At 39.9% G+C, this 16,450-nt stretch overlaps 2 protein-coding genes across 12 annotated transcripts in view; both read left to right on the top strand.

Moving 5' to 3' along the window:
- The window catches only part of SNCAIP (synuclein alpha interacting protein), a 201,732-nt gene that overhangs the window by 103,522 nt on the left and 81,760 nt on the right, over positions 1-16,450 (top strand). The gene's annotated exons all lie outside the window — the stretch shown is intronic.
- Positions 13,327-14,297, top strand: LOC116470891 (uncharacterized). Its single transcript, XM_032156576.1, is given in 2 exon segments — positions 13,327-13,351; positions 13,354-14,297. Coding segments are annotated over 2 exon segments (969 nt in total).

Genomic DNA, 16,450 nt, shown 5'->3' with positions numbered 1-16,450 from the left:
TACCAGTACCATGCTGTTTTGGTTACTATAGCCTTGTAGTATAGTTTGAAGTCAGGTAGCGTGATGCCTCCAGCTTTGTTCTTTTGGCTTAGGATTGACTTGGTAATGTGGGCTCTTTTTTGGTTCCATATGAACTTTAAAGTAGTTTTTTCCAATTCTGTGAAGAAAGTCGTTGGTAGCTTGATGGGGATGGCATTGAATCTATAAATTACCTTGGGCAGTATGGCCATTTTCACGATATTGATTCTTCCAACCCATGAGCATGGAATGTTCTTCCATTTGTTTGTATCCTCTTTTATTTCATTGAGCAGTGGTTTGTAGTTCTCCTTGAAGAGGTCTTTCACATCCCTTGTAAGTTGGATTCCTAGGTATTTTATTCTCTTTGAAGCAATTGTGAATGGGAGTTCACTCATGATTTGGCTCTCTGTTTGTCTGTGATTGGTGTACAAGAATGCTTGTGATTTTTGTACATTGATTTTGTATCCTGAGACTTTGCTGAAGTTGCTAATCAGCTTAAGGAGATTTTGGGCCGAGACGATGGGGTTTTCTAGATATACAATCATGTCATCTGCAAACAGGGACAATTTGACTTCCTCTTTTCCTAATTGGATACCCTTTATTTCCTTCTCCTGCCTGATTGCTCTGGCCAGAACTTCCAGCACTATGTTGAATAGGAGTGGTGAGAGAGGGCATCCCTGTCTTGTGCCAGTTTTCAAAGGGAATGCTTCCAGTTTTTGCCCATTCAGTATGATATTGGCTGTGGGTTTCTCATAGACAGCTCTTATTATTTTGAGATACGTCCCATCAATACCTAATTTATTGAGAGTTTTTAGCATGAAGGATTGTTGAATTTTGTCAAATGGCCAGTAATAATTATGAAAGAATGATCCGTTTTCTACTCCTAGGGGATGGATTCAGTTTGGGGACAAGAAAACAGAAAGAAATATATGTGAGTGTTTTAAATTCCAGCTGTGGAATCCTAATTTCCTAATCATCACTGACTTGCCTGCATCGAATAATTTTGCTTATCTAATTAACTGAAATAGTGTAGTCCTTCTGTAATGAGAATAGTAATTAAAACAATAACAACTTACCCTCTGTTGAGCACTTACTTTGTTCCAGCCACTATTCTAAGGATTTTGCCTGTATTATCTTATTTAACCTTCACAATACCCTCAGATAAAAGCGTGCCTATTTTATAGATAAGGACAGTGAGTCCCCGCCTCTTAAATGCCTATGAGCAATAGATGATGGAGTAGAAATTTCATAAGACTGTGAGATGAATATGGATACTGTTGCCTGTTGAGGTACAAAGAAATAGAAAGATTATCAGTATGGCTTACCATAGAGGAAACATTGGAGACTGAGGAATCTGAGTGTTTTCTGACCCCAGGAATGGAGCAAATTGAAAGAATAACAGTGGAGAACCACATTTTTCCTCTGTTAAACCAGAGCTATCTAGAGGAACTCTACAGTATTGACATGAAGAGAATTGTAGTGGATAAGAACAAGGAAAATTCAAGGCTTATCAGTAGAAATGGAATGTTTGAAGTCAGAGAACTCATAAGAATGCTAGTACCAAGTACAGAATCAGATTAGCTGGAGGAGGAGGGAGCTGGAGAATGTCTACACTTCACTAGATAACGAGAGTGGAGTGAGCCAAGAACTCAGTTGGAGTTTGACGGAATGAAGCAGAGGGTCCAAATGAGGCTGAACTGAGCGTGAACCACATTCAGCGGCCTTGGCAGTGCCCTTCTTGATAAGATAATGATAACAAACATATGCAAATGAATTAAACAGTACAGCAACATGTGGTCCAGCTAGCCTCACGTTGGACTTTGAAAAGTTCCATAGGGGCTTAAGTCCCAGACAAACAATATAGCCAAGAGGGAAAGAATCTATGCTTAAAACATTAGATTGAGTTTCCAGGTGTCATAGATTCTATTTTTTTTTTTTTTTTTTTGAGATGGGGTTTTGCTGTTGGTGCCCAGGCTTGAGTGCAATGGTGCAATCTCAACTCACTGCAACTTCCACCTCCCAGGATCAAGTGATTCTCCTGCCTCAGTCTCCCAAGTAGCTGTTTTTACAGGCATGTACCACCATGCCCGGCTAATTTTGTAGTTTTAGTAGAGATGGGGTTTCTCCATGTTGGTCAGGCTGGTTTCGAACTCCCAACCTCAGGTGATCCACCTGCCTCGGTCTCCCAAAGTGCTGAGATTACAGGCATGAGCCAGTGCACTGGGCCTGCTTCTATTTTTCTCACTTACTTGGTTGCATTCAGTGCCAGTAATTCTAGTGGTCACATATCCGTGTTGTCTTTCTTGCCTGTTCTACCAGTTGGCATTGCTCCCTGGAAGGGACTTGGTCTACAACTGGCAGAACTCCTTCTCCTAAGGCCTTGTGTAAGGTAACTGAGATAGACCATGGCCCTGATGGTTGATATTGACTCCCCTTGCCATACCTTACCTGGGAAAGTGAGGCCCAGGAGAAGGGAAAATAGGTGTAGAATAGATGTAAACACAAGTGTGTTTAATTTGAGGATCCAACATGATTTAAGAATTGAGGATAAAGTAGGAAAACTAATTACCCGTTTTCCACAGCACCTGGAACAGTGCTAGACACTGGTAAGGAGTTTAAAAAAAACCCTCTTGGTTGGTTTAATAGTTTGAAAATGGGAAATTTCTTAAACACACTACATTTAATGCATCTGAAAAAATAAGCATTTATTGTCAACTATTTATTTATTTATTTTTAGAGACAGCGTCTTGCTTTGTCACCCAGGCTGGAGTGCAGTTGTGCAATCGTAGTTCACTGCAGCCTCAAACTCCTGGGTTCAAGGAGTCCTCCTGCCTCAGCCACCTAAGTAGCTGAGACTGCAGGTGCCCTCCACCACACCAGGCTAATTAAAAAAAGAATATTATGTGTGTGTGAAGATGAGGTCTTCCTATGTTTCCCAGACTGTCCATGAACTCCTGGCCTCAAGTAATCCTCACCTCAGCTTCCCAAAGTGCTGGGATTGTCAGAGGCGTTTGAACCAGAGCAACTCCATCTTGAATAGGGGCTGAGTAAAATGAGGCTGACACCTGCTGGGCTGTATTCCCCAGAGGTTAAGGCATTCTTAGTCACAGGATGAGATAGGAGGTCAGCACAAGATATGACAGGTTGCAGTAAAGAAGCCAGCCAAGACCCACCAAAACCAAGATGGTGATGAGAGTAACCTCTAGTTTTCCTCACTGCTACCCTCCCACCAGCGCTCTGACAGTTTAAGCATGCCAAGGCAATGTCAGGAAGTTACCCTATATGGTCTAAAAAGGGGATGCATGACTAATTCACCCTTTGTTTAGCATATAATCAAGAAATAACCATAAAAATGGGCAACCAGCAGCCCTTAGGGCTGTGCTGTCTGTGGAGTAGCCATTCTTTCTATTCCTTTACTTTCTTAATAAACTTGCTTTCACTTTACGGACTCACCCTGAATTCTTTCTTTTGCAAAATGCAAGAACCCTCTCTTGGGGTCTGGATCGAGACTCCTTTCCCATTAACAGGATTGTAGGTGTGAGCCACTGTGCCCAGCCAATTTTCAACATTTTATTGCTCAGATATTTGACATAGATGGAAGACTTTAACTGGATATTCAAAAATTATACTCAAGACATATGTGTTATTTGTACCACCACATCCTTTGCCTGCTTATAATGAAAATAAAACAAAGTTTATGAATATCATGCTAATGAAGTCATTTGCAGTAAGTGCTTTAATACAAAGGTGCAGTCAACAGCCAAGTTGAGGCCAAGTTGCTTTCATGTAAAAAATTTTTTTTCATTAATTTAGTTTTCTTTATTACTTTTTTAATGAGGTCATTTGCAGTAAGTGCTTTGATACAAAGGTGCAGTCAACAGCCAATTTGAGGCCAAGTTGCTTTCATGTAAAAATTTTTTTTTCATTAATTTAATTTTCTTTATTACTTTTTTAATATTTCAATAAATTTTAAAAGTGTAGTGGACAGAACAATGCAAGAGACCTGTCTTCTCCCCATCTGTGCCATTAGAAAGCTGTGTGACCATAGGCAAGTCACTGGGCCCTTCTAGATCTCTTTTTTCCTCATTTGTAGACCTATACAATTGTGAGAGATAATCCTAAATTTTTAAAATATACTGTTCAGTGCCTTTTTCCAGTGAAAGAAAACGTAGAAAAGAATAACTGTTAAAAAGAGACATATATAAAACATTTGGGTAAGACTAGAGTTTGAACATAAAATGAATCTCAAAAGAATCTGCCATCTGTATTGGTGATCTCTCTTCCCCTTGGCTTCCTGCCTACTTTGTTGCCCCCACACCCCGACCCCTATTTAATCCCATGTAGCTTATTTACTCCTGTGAAATGTCCATCTTCTTTTTACTTTCCCCAATTCCCTGTCTGGACTCTTTGGAACCATGAACCTTATTAATTTTTTTAGAATCGTGACCAATTTTATGATATATGCTTTTCCCCAAAATGCCGTATGTCTTATGTTTGTTTTAAAATAATTAGGCCATGATTTGTTTGGGGGTAAGACTTTTTCTATAGTACTGGTACAAAAAATGTGGGATACCTTCTGTGGCTAAGCCAAACTTGGCTTCTTATAGAAAGATCCCTCTGGCCAGCCATGGTGGCTCACACCTGTAATCCCACCACTGTGGGAGGCTGAGGCAGGTGGATCATTTGAGGTCAGGAGTTTGAGAATAACCTGGCCAACATGGTGAAACCCCGTCTGTGCTAAAATTACAAAAATTAGCTGGGTGTGGTGACACGTGCCTGTAATCCCAGCTACTTGGGAGGCTGAGGCAGGAGAATCACTTGAGCCTGTGAGGCGGAGATTGCAGTGAGCCGAGATCATGCCACTGCACTCCAGTCTGGGTGGTAGAGTGAGACCCGGTCTCCATAAAAAAAGAAAAAGAAAGATCCCTGTTTGGTCTCATGGTTTTATTCATTAATATTTTTCCATTCATTCAAAATATTCTTGAGTGTCTTCTTTATGCCAAACTCTGTGCTGAGCACTGTGGGTTATGGTGAACAAGCCAGAGGATCTCATCAAAGGGGATGCAGATGCATGGACAGATAATAATAGGAAGTCATGGTAAGTATGTTGAGTGTCATTTGCTGGGGAATTTTTCACAGAGGAAGAGGCAGGTAGACAACCTAGACTTGAAGTCAGGTGTAAACTTAAAAGCTTCCTTAGGAGTTACTTCCTAAGTAACCCCTAAACTGAGTTTTTGAAAAATAAGTTTAAAGGGCAAACAAGTGAATTAGTCAGAGTCAAGTCAACAGAAAGAGAAACCATTCTAAATATTTTATACAGAGGAAAATTATAATAGTGAATTCGTTACTCCAATGCTGAAAGAGCTGAGACACAAACTAAGCAAGATAAGGCAATCTTGATACTAGCAAAAGCAGGGAAGCCACCAGCTCCCCTAGGGCTTAAAGGACAAAGGGAAAAGGTCTATTACCACCCACAAGTTAGGGCCACTAGCAAAGCTGGAATGATGTTCAGCTTCTGAACAGTTACAGGAGCTGATGACATAGAAGACACTGCCTGTGGCAGGGCGAGTATGTATGTGTATGTGAGAAAGAGAGACAGAGAAAGACTAAGTCCCTTTTCCAAGCCCTCCAGTCTTCTGATTGAGTCTGCCATTGGCCAGATTTACCTGGAAGCCAGTCAGTTGGCAAAGGAGCCTAGGAAATATCATTTCCTGAGAGAATATATCTGAGAGTAAATAGGCAAATGTTCACACCATTCATTGGCAAGTGAAAAGCCAAAGGTTGGGTGTTGGATAGCTTGGTGTGGTCATGAGAGAAGGAGGACGTATACAGAGGTATCAGCATAAGCCAAAGCACCAGGACAAGAAACAGCATGAGATATGCACAGAATCTCAGTCTGTGTCATAAAGTTTCCAGTATGAGTCAGAGATTGATAGGAGCTGAATGTAGGCAGGCAGCCAACATGAGAGTCTTCGTGTGACTTAACGGAGTTGCGGCCATCTTCCCTGTAGGCAGTGGGAAAATTCTGAAAGGTTTTCAACAGGGAAGTGGCAAGCCCATATTTGTATTTTAGGTCACTTTGACACTTGCATAGACTCCTAGAATGATTTTGTAGAAGCAAAAATCTAATTTATTTGCCTTTGTCTTGTCCTTCTCAAATTCATTCAAGCAAGAAACAAAGAGAAGCAGCAGTAAGAAAATGGTAGGAAGGATTGAAAACATAAAAATGTTATTGACGGATGCTTGGATGTACAGGTGAGGGAGAGGGAGGATCCAGGGATGGTACCCAAGTCTCTCACCTCAGCTGAGGATGATGGTATTGTCAAGTAAGGTTAAGTTTGAGTTGGGAGCCTAAGGGACATCAAGCAGAGATATCCAGGAGCAGATGGAATCTGTACACATAGGTATTAGTGGGTGAGTGAGAAGAGAAGTGCACCAAGACTTGACCATAGGGAGCAACAAATGTAAAGCCTTAAAAGAAAAAGAGAGTATCAGACAGGTCCAGATGTGATTGGATTTAGTGGTAGAAGATGATCTTGTTCTAGATCATTTTCAGAGGAAAAAGTAGTAGAAACTAAATTGTGCTGGGTTAGGAAGTAAAAGGAAGACAAGAAGGTAGCAATGGTAAATGTAGATGTGTCTTTTGAGAGTTTGGATAAGACGAGAGAAAAGCTGGGATGAAATCCAAAGTTGGGATGGGTTTCATTTGCAGGATTGGTGAGACTTGAGGATGTATATGGTCAGGTTCCAAAAACCAGAGATGAGTTTCTTTAGAGGATAGAGTAGAGATAGAGACTAAGGGGCTCAGGGCTGGAGTCAGGCCTGGAGACACTTGGGGGAATTTCCCACAACTGTTTGCCAAGGAACTGCACTTATGCTGCAAAGACACTACATTTAGAATTCCAGTCTTGGCAAAGAACCCAGGTAGCACTTTCCCGTTTCAAGCAGAAAGCGCCTGTATTACTGTGTGTGTGATTTTAGGAGATAAATAGTAGCAAAAACTAGCAGTTGTATAGCACTCTGCATCCTTCAAACTGGGCTCAGAGTTTCATTTGAACCCCATGATTGTCTCATAGCTGTGTGTGCATAAACTATATATATATATACACACAAACACACATATATAAATATAAGTGTATACATACACACATAGGTCTATATATATTTTATGGTCTCTGAGAAACTCATTAGGAACCTGAGACACAGCAAATAGGACTTGCCAAACCTTTCATAATTCATACATGATTTAACCCAAGTCTTCTGACTTTGGAGTCGTAGGGCCATCTTTAACAGACTTTGCCATTGCAATTAACAGACTTTGTCATTCTGATAGATTGGCCTAGAGAGTGGCAAGTATATAGGCACTGTCCCCTCCACTTTACTTCCTGGTTCCCTAGGCCTTTCAGCCTCAGACAGTCTGGGGGCCCCTCCTTTGGATACCCTAGTGCTCCAGGTAGTAAGTGGTTTCGCTGAGTACCATAGAGTCAGTTTTCCTATGATGGCAGCTCCTCCCCTCCCAGCCTCTATATTCTGGGGCTCTTCCTTTCCACACACAAGAAAAGGTGCCTCCCGAGCCCTCGTACTTGCAGAACTTTTCGTCATGGCCTCATTTTCAAATTCTGTCATCCTTCTCTGCTACCAGATTTCCAGTTTTTGAACCTCGTATATCCAGAAATCACACGTTTCTCCCCATTTCTACTCAAGCCCATGCCACGCAAACCTGGTGAGACTCCTGACTTTGTCATGTACCAGCTGGAACTAACTGAGCAAGCGACTCAGCCTTAGTGAACCTAATGATACTTTGCAGAGTCATTATAAGGATTTCAGGAGATAACTTATTTGAAGGATCCAGCTTAGCGCCAGGCTTAATAAATCTTAGCTCCCTTCTCCCATCAGAGTGGCCTGGAGCTCTTATCCACATTTCTCAGCAGTTAGCACAGTAATATAATTAGCAACATTAGTATATCTAAAAGGCAATTACCATTTAATTGCTCTGGCCCCAGCCAGCCTGAAGTTTCTCTCCGTTCACTTTTAATTTGGGGTTAGGGGTTTTTAGTACTACCCTGGCTGGTCACAAAATCACTGCCTCAGAGAGAATTGAAAATAGCTGTAGGCAGCCATTGATTACACAGTAAGAGATTTGGTAATTCCTTCCATTTTGTCCTATATAAAAATGCACATATCAGTTTGCTTCTGGCCAGTGAACTAATCAGTTTCAAGTGGCATTTTTCTGAGTCAGTGAAGGATCGGTTTTGGTCAGACCAGCTCTCATCTCAAGAAGGCAAGCACTCCCACAGATGCTCCACACTGATCTTCATTAAAATAAATTAGTGCCCTTGTATAGGTTCAGACTCAGAATCAAGTTTCAGCCCTCCTTTCTTAGAAGACATTTATTTATATTACATACTCAATTTAAAGGAGCAAATGACCTTCTCTCAGCCTGCAAAGTTTGTTTATCTTAGAGCTACTGTGAGAATATAATGCCCAAATGAAGGCAGTGTGTTTTATTTCTCCTCCTCTGACCCAATGTCGCATAAAGTAACAGCAGTCTCTAATCAAGAGGAAGCCAATGTACTTTGAGATTGCCAATCAAAATCTTTAATATTCGAATGGCAGACGTGCATTTGAGGAAACCTAGATTGCCTTAGGCCACACGGAAAGCATTTACATCTGAACCGCTTTACATATGATTGCGAGTTAAAGCAAATTCTAAATAACTTTTAGCAGTTTGAGATTTGGAAAACAGCCTGGCCCATATAAATTCTCCCTTAATTCTTTTTCTGTTAAATCTTATGCCAAAGTAAATGGAAGCTGTAGAGAACCTTTGAACTCAGTTCTCAAAGGACCTCGGTGAAGTTGAATTGGCAGAGCCAATGTTGGGTTTTCAAAGGAAGATTTTTTTTTTGTTCCTCCTTGAAGTGTCCACATCACAGTCACCTTCCTTGGCGAAGGATGCAGTCTTGCTCTCTGGACCTTCTTGGCTCTGGACCATGTATGTGCCTCTGAGAAATGGGCTTTCTCCTGTAAGGAGCTCCTCAGGGGGACTCTTCAGGACCCTTGGGGTTGGCATCCAGGCTTCTTAGCTCCTTTGCTTCACAGTCCAGTCAGCTGCACTTCTCCTTTTCTCTTTCCAAAAGAGCTATTGAATGCAAGAGCCCTGGGGTTCAATGCCATCTCTTCCTGCCACTTAGAGCAAGTGGTTTCACTTTTCCAAGCGTCACTTTCCTTTTCTGTGAACTGGAGATTAAAAATAGAATGGTATATTTCAAAATAGCTAGAAGAGAAAAATTGTTCGCAACACTAAGAAAAATTAAATGTTTGAGTTGATGGATATCCCAGTTACCCCAATTTGATCATTATACATTGTACACAGGTATCAAAATATTACGTTTCCAAAATATATACATCTATTATATATCAACAAAAAAACTGTATGCTCAAAAAAAATAGTATGGCCCACATGGATCCCACACGTCTCTGAACATTTTGCTCTTGTACTCATAGCCATGCAGTTTATTACATTGGATTATTCTTTTTATTGATATTAATTTATTGATATTATTAATAATTTTTTTTTTTTGAGACAGAGTCTCGCTCTGTCACCCAGGCTGGAGTGCAGTGGCGCAATCTCGGCTCACTGCAAGCTCCGCCTCCCGGGTTCACACCATTCTTCTGCCTCAGCCTCTCCGAGTAGCTGGGACTACAGGCGCCCGCCACCACGCCTGGCTAATTTTTTCTATTTTTTTAGTAGAGACGGGGTTTCACCGTGGTCTCGATCTCCTGACCTCGTGATCTGCCCTCCTCGGCCTCTCAAAGTACTGGGATTACAAGTGTGAGCCACCGCGCCTGGCCAATAATTATTAAAATATAAATATATTTCATATTTCTTGTACATGTATGTATGCAATATAATGTAACATATATGACATGTATTGTACTTTCGTGTATTCTTACTGACAAATCATATACCTCTGGAAGGATGGGACAGTGGCACCCTGTGTACCATCCTTAGAATCCAGGCCATGCTGAGCACACAACTGCTTCTTAATAAACAGCTAATTAAGTGCAGTCTTATGAAGGTACCTCTTAATCCTTCTGTTTCACAGTTATTAACAGAAAGTATTATTCATCAGTCAAGCAAATATTCACAAAAATTAACTTTGTTCCCCTCATATTTTAATGTGGGCCGTTTCTCTAGTCTAGATATAAACCTGAAGGAAAAAATGGCACATATTTTTTGTCCTTTTTATCCTAATGCAAAGGAACATATGACATGTTGGCTAATTGTTTGCAAAGTTTCATATAAGCTTTTTTTGGTTTTGCAAAATATGTTTTTCTGTTTTTTTTTTTGAGACGGAGTCTCGCTCTGTCGCCCAGGCTGGAGTGCAGTGGCGCAATCTCGGCTCACTGCAAGCTCCACCTCCCGGGTTCACGCCATTCTCCTGCCTCAGCCTCTCCGAGTAGCTGGGACTACAGGCGCCCGCCACCACACCCGGCTAATTTTTTCTATTTTTAGTAGAGATGGGGTTTCACCGTGGTCTCGATCTCCTGACCTCGTGATCCGCCCGCCTCGGCCTCCCAAAGTGCTGGGATTACAAGGGTGAGCCACCGCGTCCGGCCCTGTTTTTCTAATTAGTCCTCATATCACGCATGTAGAAAGTCAGTATTATTTGCTGTAAATTGTTACTATTTGTGTAAATTTGAGAAATAGCATCACTTAGATAATTTCTCAATTTATCATGCCAAAATTGCATCTCAAACTCAGGTGGGCTATATGATGCCTGCTGTTTAGAGTTTTTCTTAAACTGCTCTACAGAGTTACTTCAGGCTTGGGGCTGGGCCTGGTGGCTCATGCCTATAATCCTTGTGCCTTGGAAGGCTGAGGCAGGAGGATCACTTGAGACCAGGAGTTTGAGACCAGCCCGGGCAACATAGTGAGACCCTATCTCTCCAAAAAAAATTAAAAATTGGCTGAACATGCTCCTGTAGTCCCAGTGACTTGGGAGGCTGAAGTGGGAGGATCACTTGAGCCCAGGAGTTCAAGGTTGCAGTCAACTCTGATCAGATTTCTGTTATCCAACCTAGGTAACAGAGCAAGACCTTATCTCAAAAAAAAAAAAAAAAATTACTTCAGGTGGTCATTGTGCCTCTACTTACACACTGCCAGTATAGGAGCTAACTACTGCTGAAAACAGCCTTTTTCCATTTCAAGCAAGTCATCTTGAGCTGGTGTACAGAATGTTTGGAGGTCTTTATGAGGTACAGAGGTGTAAACAACCATATTTATGACTGTCTTTGAAAGAGAAGGGAGAAGACAAATTACCATTCAAAAACCTGCATGACTTGTATATTATAAACTCAAAGAAACTCTTCTCAGTGTGTTATATGTTGGGTGTACCAATTATAAATCATTAGAGAGAGACTGAGAAAAGTCAACAGAAATCTGCAATCTGACATGTGTGGAAAGGCAGTGACTGAGAACTGGTGGTTTTGGAATCAATCCTACCGGGCTTTGATTCCTGTCATCATTATTAGCTTTGAGCAATCTGCTTTACTCTCTGGACTTCTATTTCCTCATCTGTGAAGTGAGAGTGATATTAAAGATTAAATCAGATTAAAATTGTAAAGCAAAACACCAACACAGTGTCTGGCTCAAGTTGGTGTTAAATAAATAATACCCAGCATTATTATTAGGTTATTTTATTATTAGAACCACAGGGGTTTCTATTTGACTGAAAATGGATGTTTCTTAAGGAAGAAAAATGTGTGAGGACTCTGAGTTAACAATCTTAGTAGCCAATTAGGGGAAGGGGGGTTAATAGAAACTGTCAGCCCCCAGTCGCCACCTCCCCACAGTAGGGTTGTGTGGCCCAGCTTTCCCATCTGCTTCCACAGCCATAAACATCTTATGTAACATGCAGCAGTAGGAGTTTTTCATACCCTTCCTGAAAGGGCTGACCAATACCAAATACTGATCATATCTTTATGTAAATAAAACATCAGCTAATTTCTTATTCTAATCTGTATTTTTTTGGTCAGGCCAATGTTGTTTCTAAAACAGCTCTCCTCTAAAAAAGCTGTGATTTGCAACATTTGCCAATTTCCATGGTGTAAATACTCCCAGCAGGCCAATTGTAAGCTCTTAACACAAAGTCACCAACACAGCGTTTGGAAGAGATGTGCACAGCTGTTCAAGTTGTTGCCACTCCATTACACCACTGGGCCAGGCTAAAGCTTGTGTTTCGATAGTATAGGACAGGATGATTGACAACAGCAAAACCTACAAGCAAATGCAGTAGAGGGAAAATAGTTTGTCCTAGAGTGGATCACTGTAATATACTTGGGTTCATCCAGAAAGTGAGTTCATGCCCGATTACTCGAGCAATGTATTTCAATGACATCTTTCTGTTCTTGTTCTGTACTCTGCAGTCATACTTAGAAGAGAAATATTTCCCTAGCCTCGTGTGCTGTAGGAAGGAAAGTCTCCCTAATCACTTCTCAATTGTTTGAATGTTTCCTTCACCGATAGTTTAGATATTTGCTCGTGGACATAATCCCCTTGTTTGTAAAGATGTCTTCTTTTTCTCCCTCCTCTTTCCCTCCCCCCTCTCCCTCCCTTCTTCCTTCCTTCTTTGTAACCATCCTTACTTCCTTCAGAAGTATTTTCCACCATCTTTTGTATTTCTAACGTCCCTACAAGATCATCAGAACAGGCAATAGTACTTCTGCTTTGCAAAATTGTAGAGAAACTAGCAAGCCATTCCACTTGTATAAATCTCTGTCATATTATTACTCTCATTTTTAATTTGTCATTTTTTTATTTTGAAATCTTCATTGTTATTGAGACATCCCTTACTTTAACTTTCTTCCATGAGTGGAGTGGTGTACTTTCAACCTCTGGCTTTTCTTTTGTGTCATAAATTTAATTTTATTCTCTCCGTTACAGTTTTTGAAAATTGTATTATACTGTATATAGGAAATTATATTACAGTACTGTAAATACATTTCTGAGAACTTTTAATTAAGTGATGATACCTAGGACTTTCTTATCATAGTCAAGTCCCTGGAGATGACAAAACAGAATCCTTTTGGGAAGCAGTTCTGTTTTCAGCATCTCATCACTGGAGCAAGCAGAATTCTGTTACAGACTTTGAACTGTTAGGGTGATATCAATTGATGATTTTGTCAACATAGTGGATTTATTTAAAAATCCAGGTTGTCTCACTAAAGACCTCTCAAAAGTTTTCCAAAAGCCTAGTGACAAACAGAAGAGAAAAAGACATTTGAGATAACAATTCGGCATTTTCCATGAAGCCCTCTGCAGACGTGCGTGAGATATCGCTTGTACCATCCTAATCTTCATGAGCATCATGGGAAACACATGTTTGTGTTATTCTACAAGAAGATGTAGCACTGGGCATTTACAGACATTCTTTCTTCTAATTTTCAATCTTATTTTTGTCCACCTTATTAAAAACTTGGTAGTGAATGTTATGAAAATTGTTTACTCTTCTGGTATCATGTTGTATTCAGCTGGCTGCAAAGTTCTGTGCTTTACATCAGCCCTGACAACTTCACTGGCCATCTGGTTCATGTTACACTTTGCACTGCTTTACCACTGGAAGCTTTACCAAATTGCCCACTCCTTGGGTGAGAATCCAAGCCTGGACCAACAGAAGCATTCCTTGAAGGTGGTTTCTGTACTTTGGGTGGCTGGTGTGGTGGTATATATCCCAGTTTTAATTCGTACTGGAAAACCAGAATTCTCGAATGCAAGAAATGATACAGATCCCTTGTCTACTAACAGGATGTACATGGATTGCCCAGTTATCTTTGGAAACAAGCAGGTAGAGTTTTTCTATGGGAAAATTTTTTTGGTTCTGATTGATATTCTTCCTTTAACTATTTTAGTCTTTGTCTGTTTCTGGATGTCTTTCCTCCTTTCAGAGAGAAGGAAGTTGACATATGGTGACATCTGGATTGGAGATGATGATTCAGAAATTGAAATCCTTAGAGGGGCCAAGTTCAGTATTTTATTAATGTTGCTGATCACTCCACTTTGGATTTCTCACTTTATCTTAGTCTATTTCTTGAAAGACTTGGCAGCATGCAGCTTTATTCCAGCTGTTCTTACAGCCCTCTCTTCAAGCTTCTCTGCTCTCAGTCCTTTCTTGCTTATGTTGGTTAATTACAAAATGAAGTTGGTGACCTTCTGTGGTGCCAAAGAGGAAAAACCCACACCACGGCCTACAAATGTTATTCTTTCTCCATATGCTTAATGGCAAAGAATTCAAGTTTAATTATTGGAAAACAGACCCTGTCGTTGGAGAGTATAGCTAAAGTTTTCATAGCGCTCATCAACAGTTTCTGAAAGGGCCTCTAGAAAACTGACTCCTCTTCAAAAATAGACTTCAGAGGAAACTGTGCAAGAAAATACATGCACATTAAGCTATTATATGTTAAAAAATAGTCATCACAACATTTGTTATTTAAGACAATACTGAGAGTTCTAATGTAAAAATTATAAAGCAACTCAACAGTTTTCAGTCTGGAAATGAACTCAACATAAATAATATATTATTTACTCTGTGCAAGATATTGTGTTTAAAAAACAACATACTGATGAAACTGAAGATAATACTTCCTAGCTGAATTTTAAAGGTACACATAAATAATCTTACGTTGTTTTTGAAATGCTTCCACACATATTAGAAGTATATTGGGTAGGTGTGCAGTGTTCAGTATATTAGGTAGGTGTCCAGTGTTCAGTTTTCGCACTTTTAATAATAGTACCTCATCTATGGTGGAAGCAGATTTTGTTTGTCATCTCTACCCTAAGTGTCTTTAGTAAATTAGGGCCAAATGAAAGCATTGGATTAAAGAATTAGTACTTGCTAAGTCATACTCTATGTGTATGTACAGATGTGCAAATATTTGATTGTTCAGACATTTAACTCACTATCCTTGCTTAATCATCTAAATATATATTAAACTATACTCTTTTCTTCAGAAAAAAGGATATTATTTTATAGGGAATTTTTTTTTTTTTAGTTATCAAATTGGTACATTTACAAATTGGAAGGATTTATAAAATCCTTATAATAATTTGATCTCTGGATTTGGATTCAATAAAACTAAGCACATTATAATTCTAATTAAAAATATATGGCTGGGTTTTTCTTTTTCTCAGTTAGCTGGGTTAGCTCTTTGGACTGCTTCCGATACAGTGAGTAATTATTTTCAGTGTCTTCATATACATTTATATAAGCACTGATTTTTAAGCAAATTCTTAGTAGATTTTTGCTTTTTTTTTTTTCATTTTTCTCCTGTGTTAATAGACCTGGGATTTATTATGCTGTCGTTCTAGTGAATCGATATCCCCAAATTGAGACCCTGGTTCTAAAAAGGCTGCATTGAAAATTATAAAACTGGACCTTATTAACGGAAGACACTAAGAACATCTTTGTAGCCATGAAGTGCTATAGAGAAAGGAAATTTTAAAGTAGCCAAGGCCCAAATTGTGTAAAGTCGTGTGTGCCAATGTCTATCTCTTGTATAGCACAACAAATTGAAAAAATAATAATAAAAATAAAAAGACCTAAGACCCTCTGAGATTGCTGGGTGGTCTTCATGGGAAATGCTTAGTTGAGTCCACTGAGGCAGCTTAATCAAAAGGGCACTAGGCATGAATCCTGTATAATGAAGTTAACATCTGGATAGATGTGGCATGTGGGGAAGAGGTCACCATCTTTTAATTAAGTGCAGATGTAGCCAAAGCTGAGGATAGCCATTAGCTTAGGTAGTGGTTCTAAAATGTGATTCTGGGACCAGCAGAATCAGCATCACGTGGAAACTTATTACAATGCAAATTATTGGGCACCACCTTGACCTACTGAATCAGAAAGTCTGGGATTTGGACCCAGCAGTCTGTTTTAATAAGCCATCTGAGTGACTCTCATGTACTCTAAAGTTTGAGAATAACTCGTCTATGATTGCTCCAAAGTTTAATCCTCATGAACAATCAGAATGAAGCCAAGATAACTAACTGAAGATGTAGTCTTCAGTGATCCCATGCATGCTGCTGTTGTGTCTGCTTCTCTCTAAAATGGCAATCAGGATTGTGATCTGTGTTCCATACATACTCAATAATAATTTCCAAACACATCCACTGTAGACATTGAGTAATCTTTGCAAAATCAAAAATAAAGCATAACCATTTCAGGTGTGCCAAAAATTTGGAAGTTGGATTTGGATAGTTTCTTGTACATAACTGAGTAAGGGCTCCAGTTCCCAGATTATTCTATAGTTCCCTTCCAGAAGCCAGTGCAAGACACGGTTGTTTGGCTTAAGCCCATGCTCAACTTCCCAGTGCTTGAAATGTTTTCTTTTTCTTTCCAGATATTTTCTTCTTATTTGGACCTCATTAGGTCAT

Source organism: Hylobates moloch, unplaced genomic scaffold (assembly GCF_009828535.3).
Source record: "Hylobates moloch isolate HMO894 unplaced genomic scaffold, HMol_V3 SCAFFOLD_6, whole genome shotgun sequence".
NCBI lineage: Eukaryota > Metazoa > Chordata > Mammalia > Primates > Hylobatidae > Hylobates > Hylobates moloch.
This window is presented reverse-complemented; position numbering and strand designations above follow the sequence as displayed.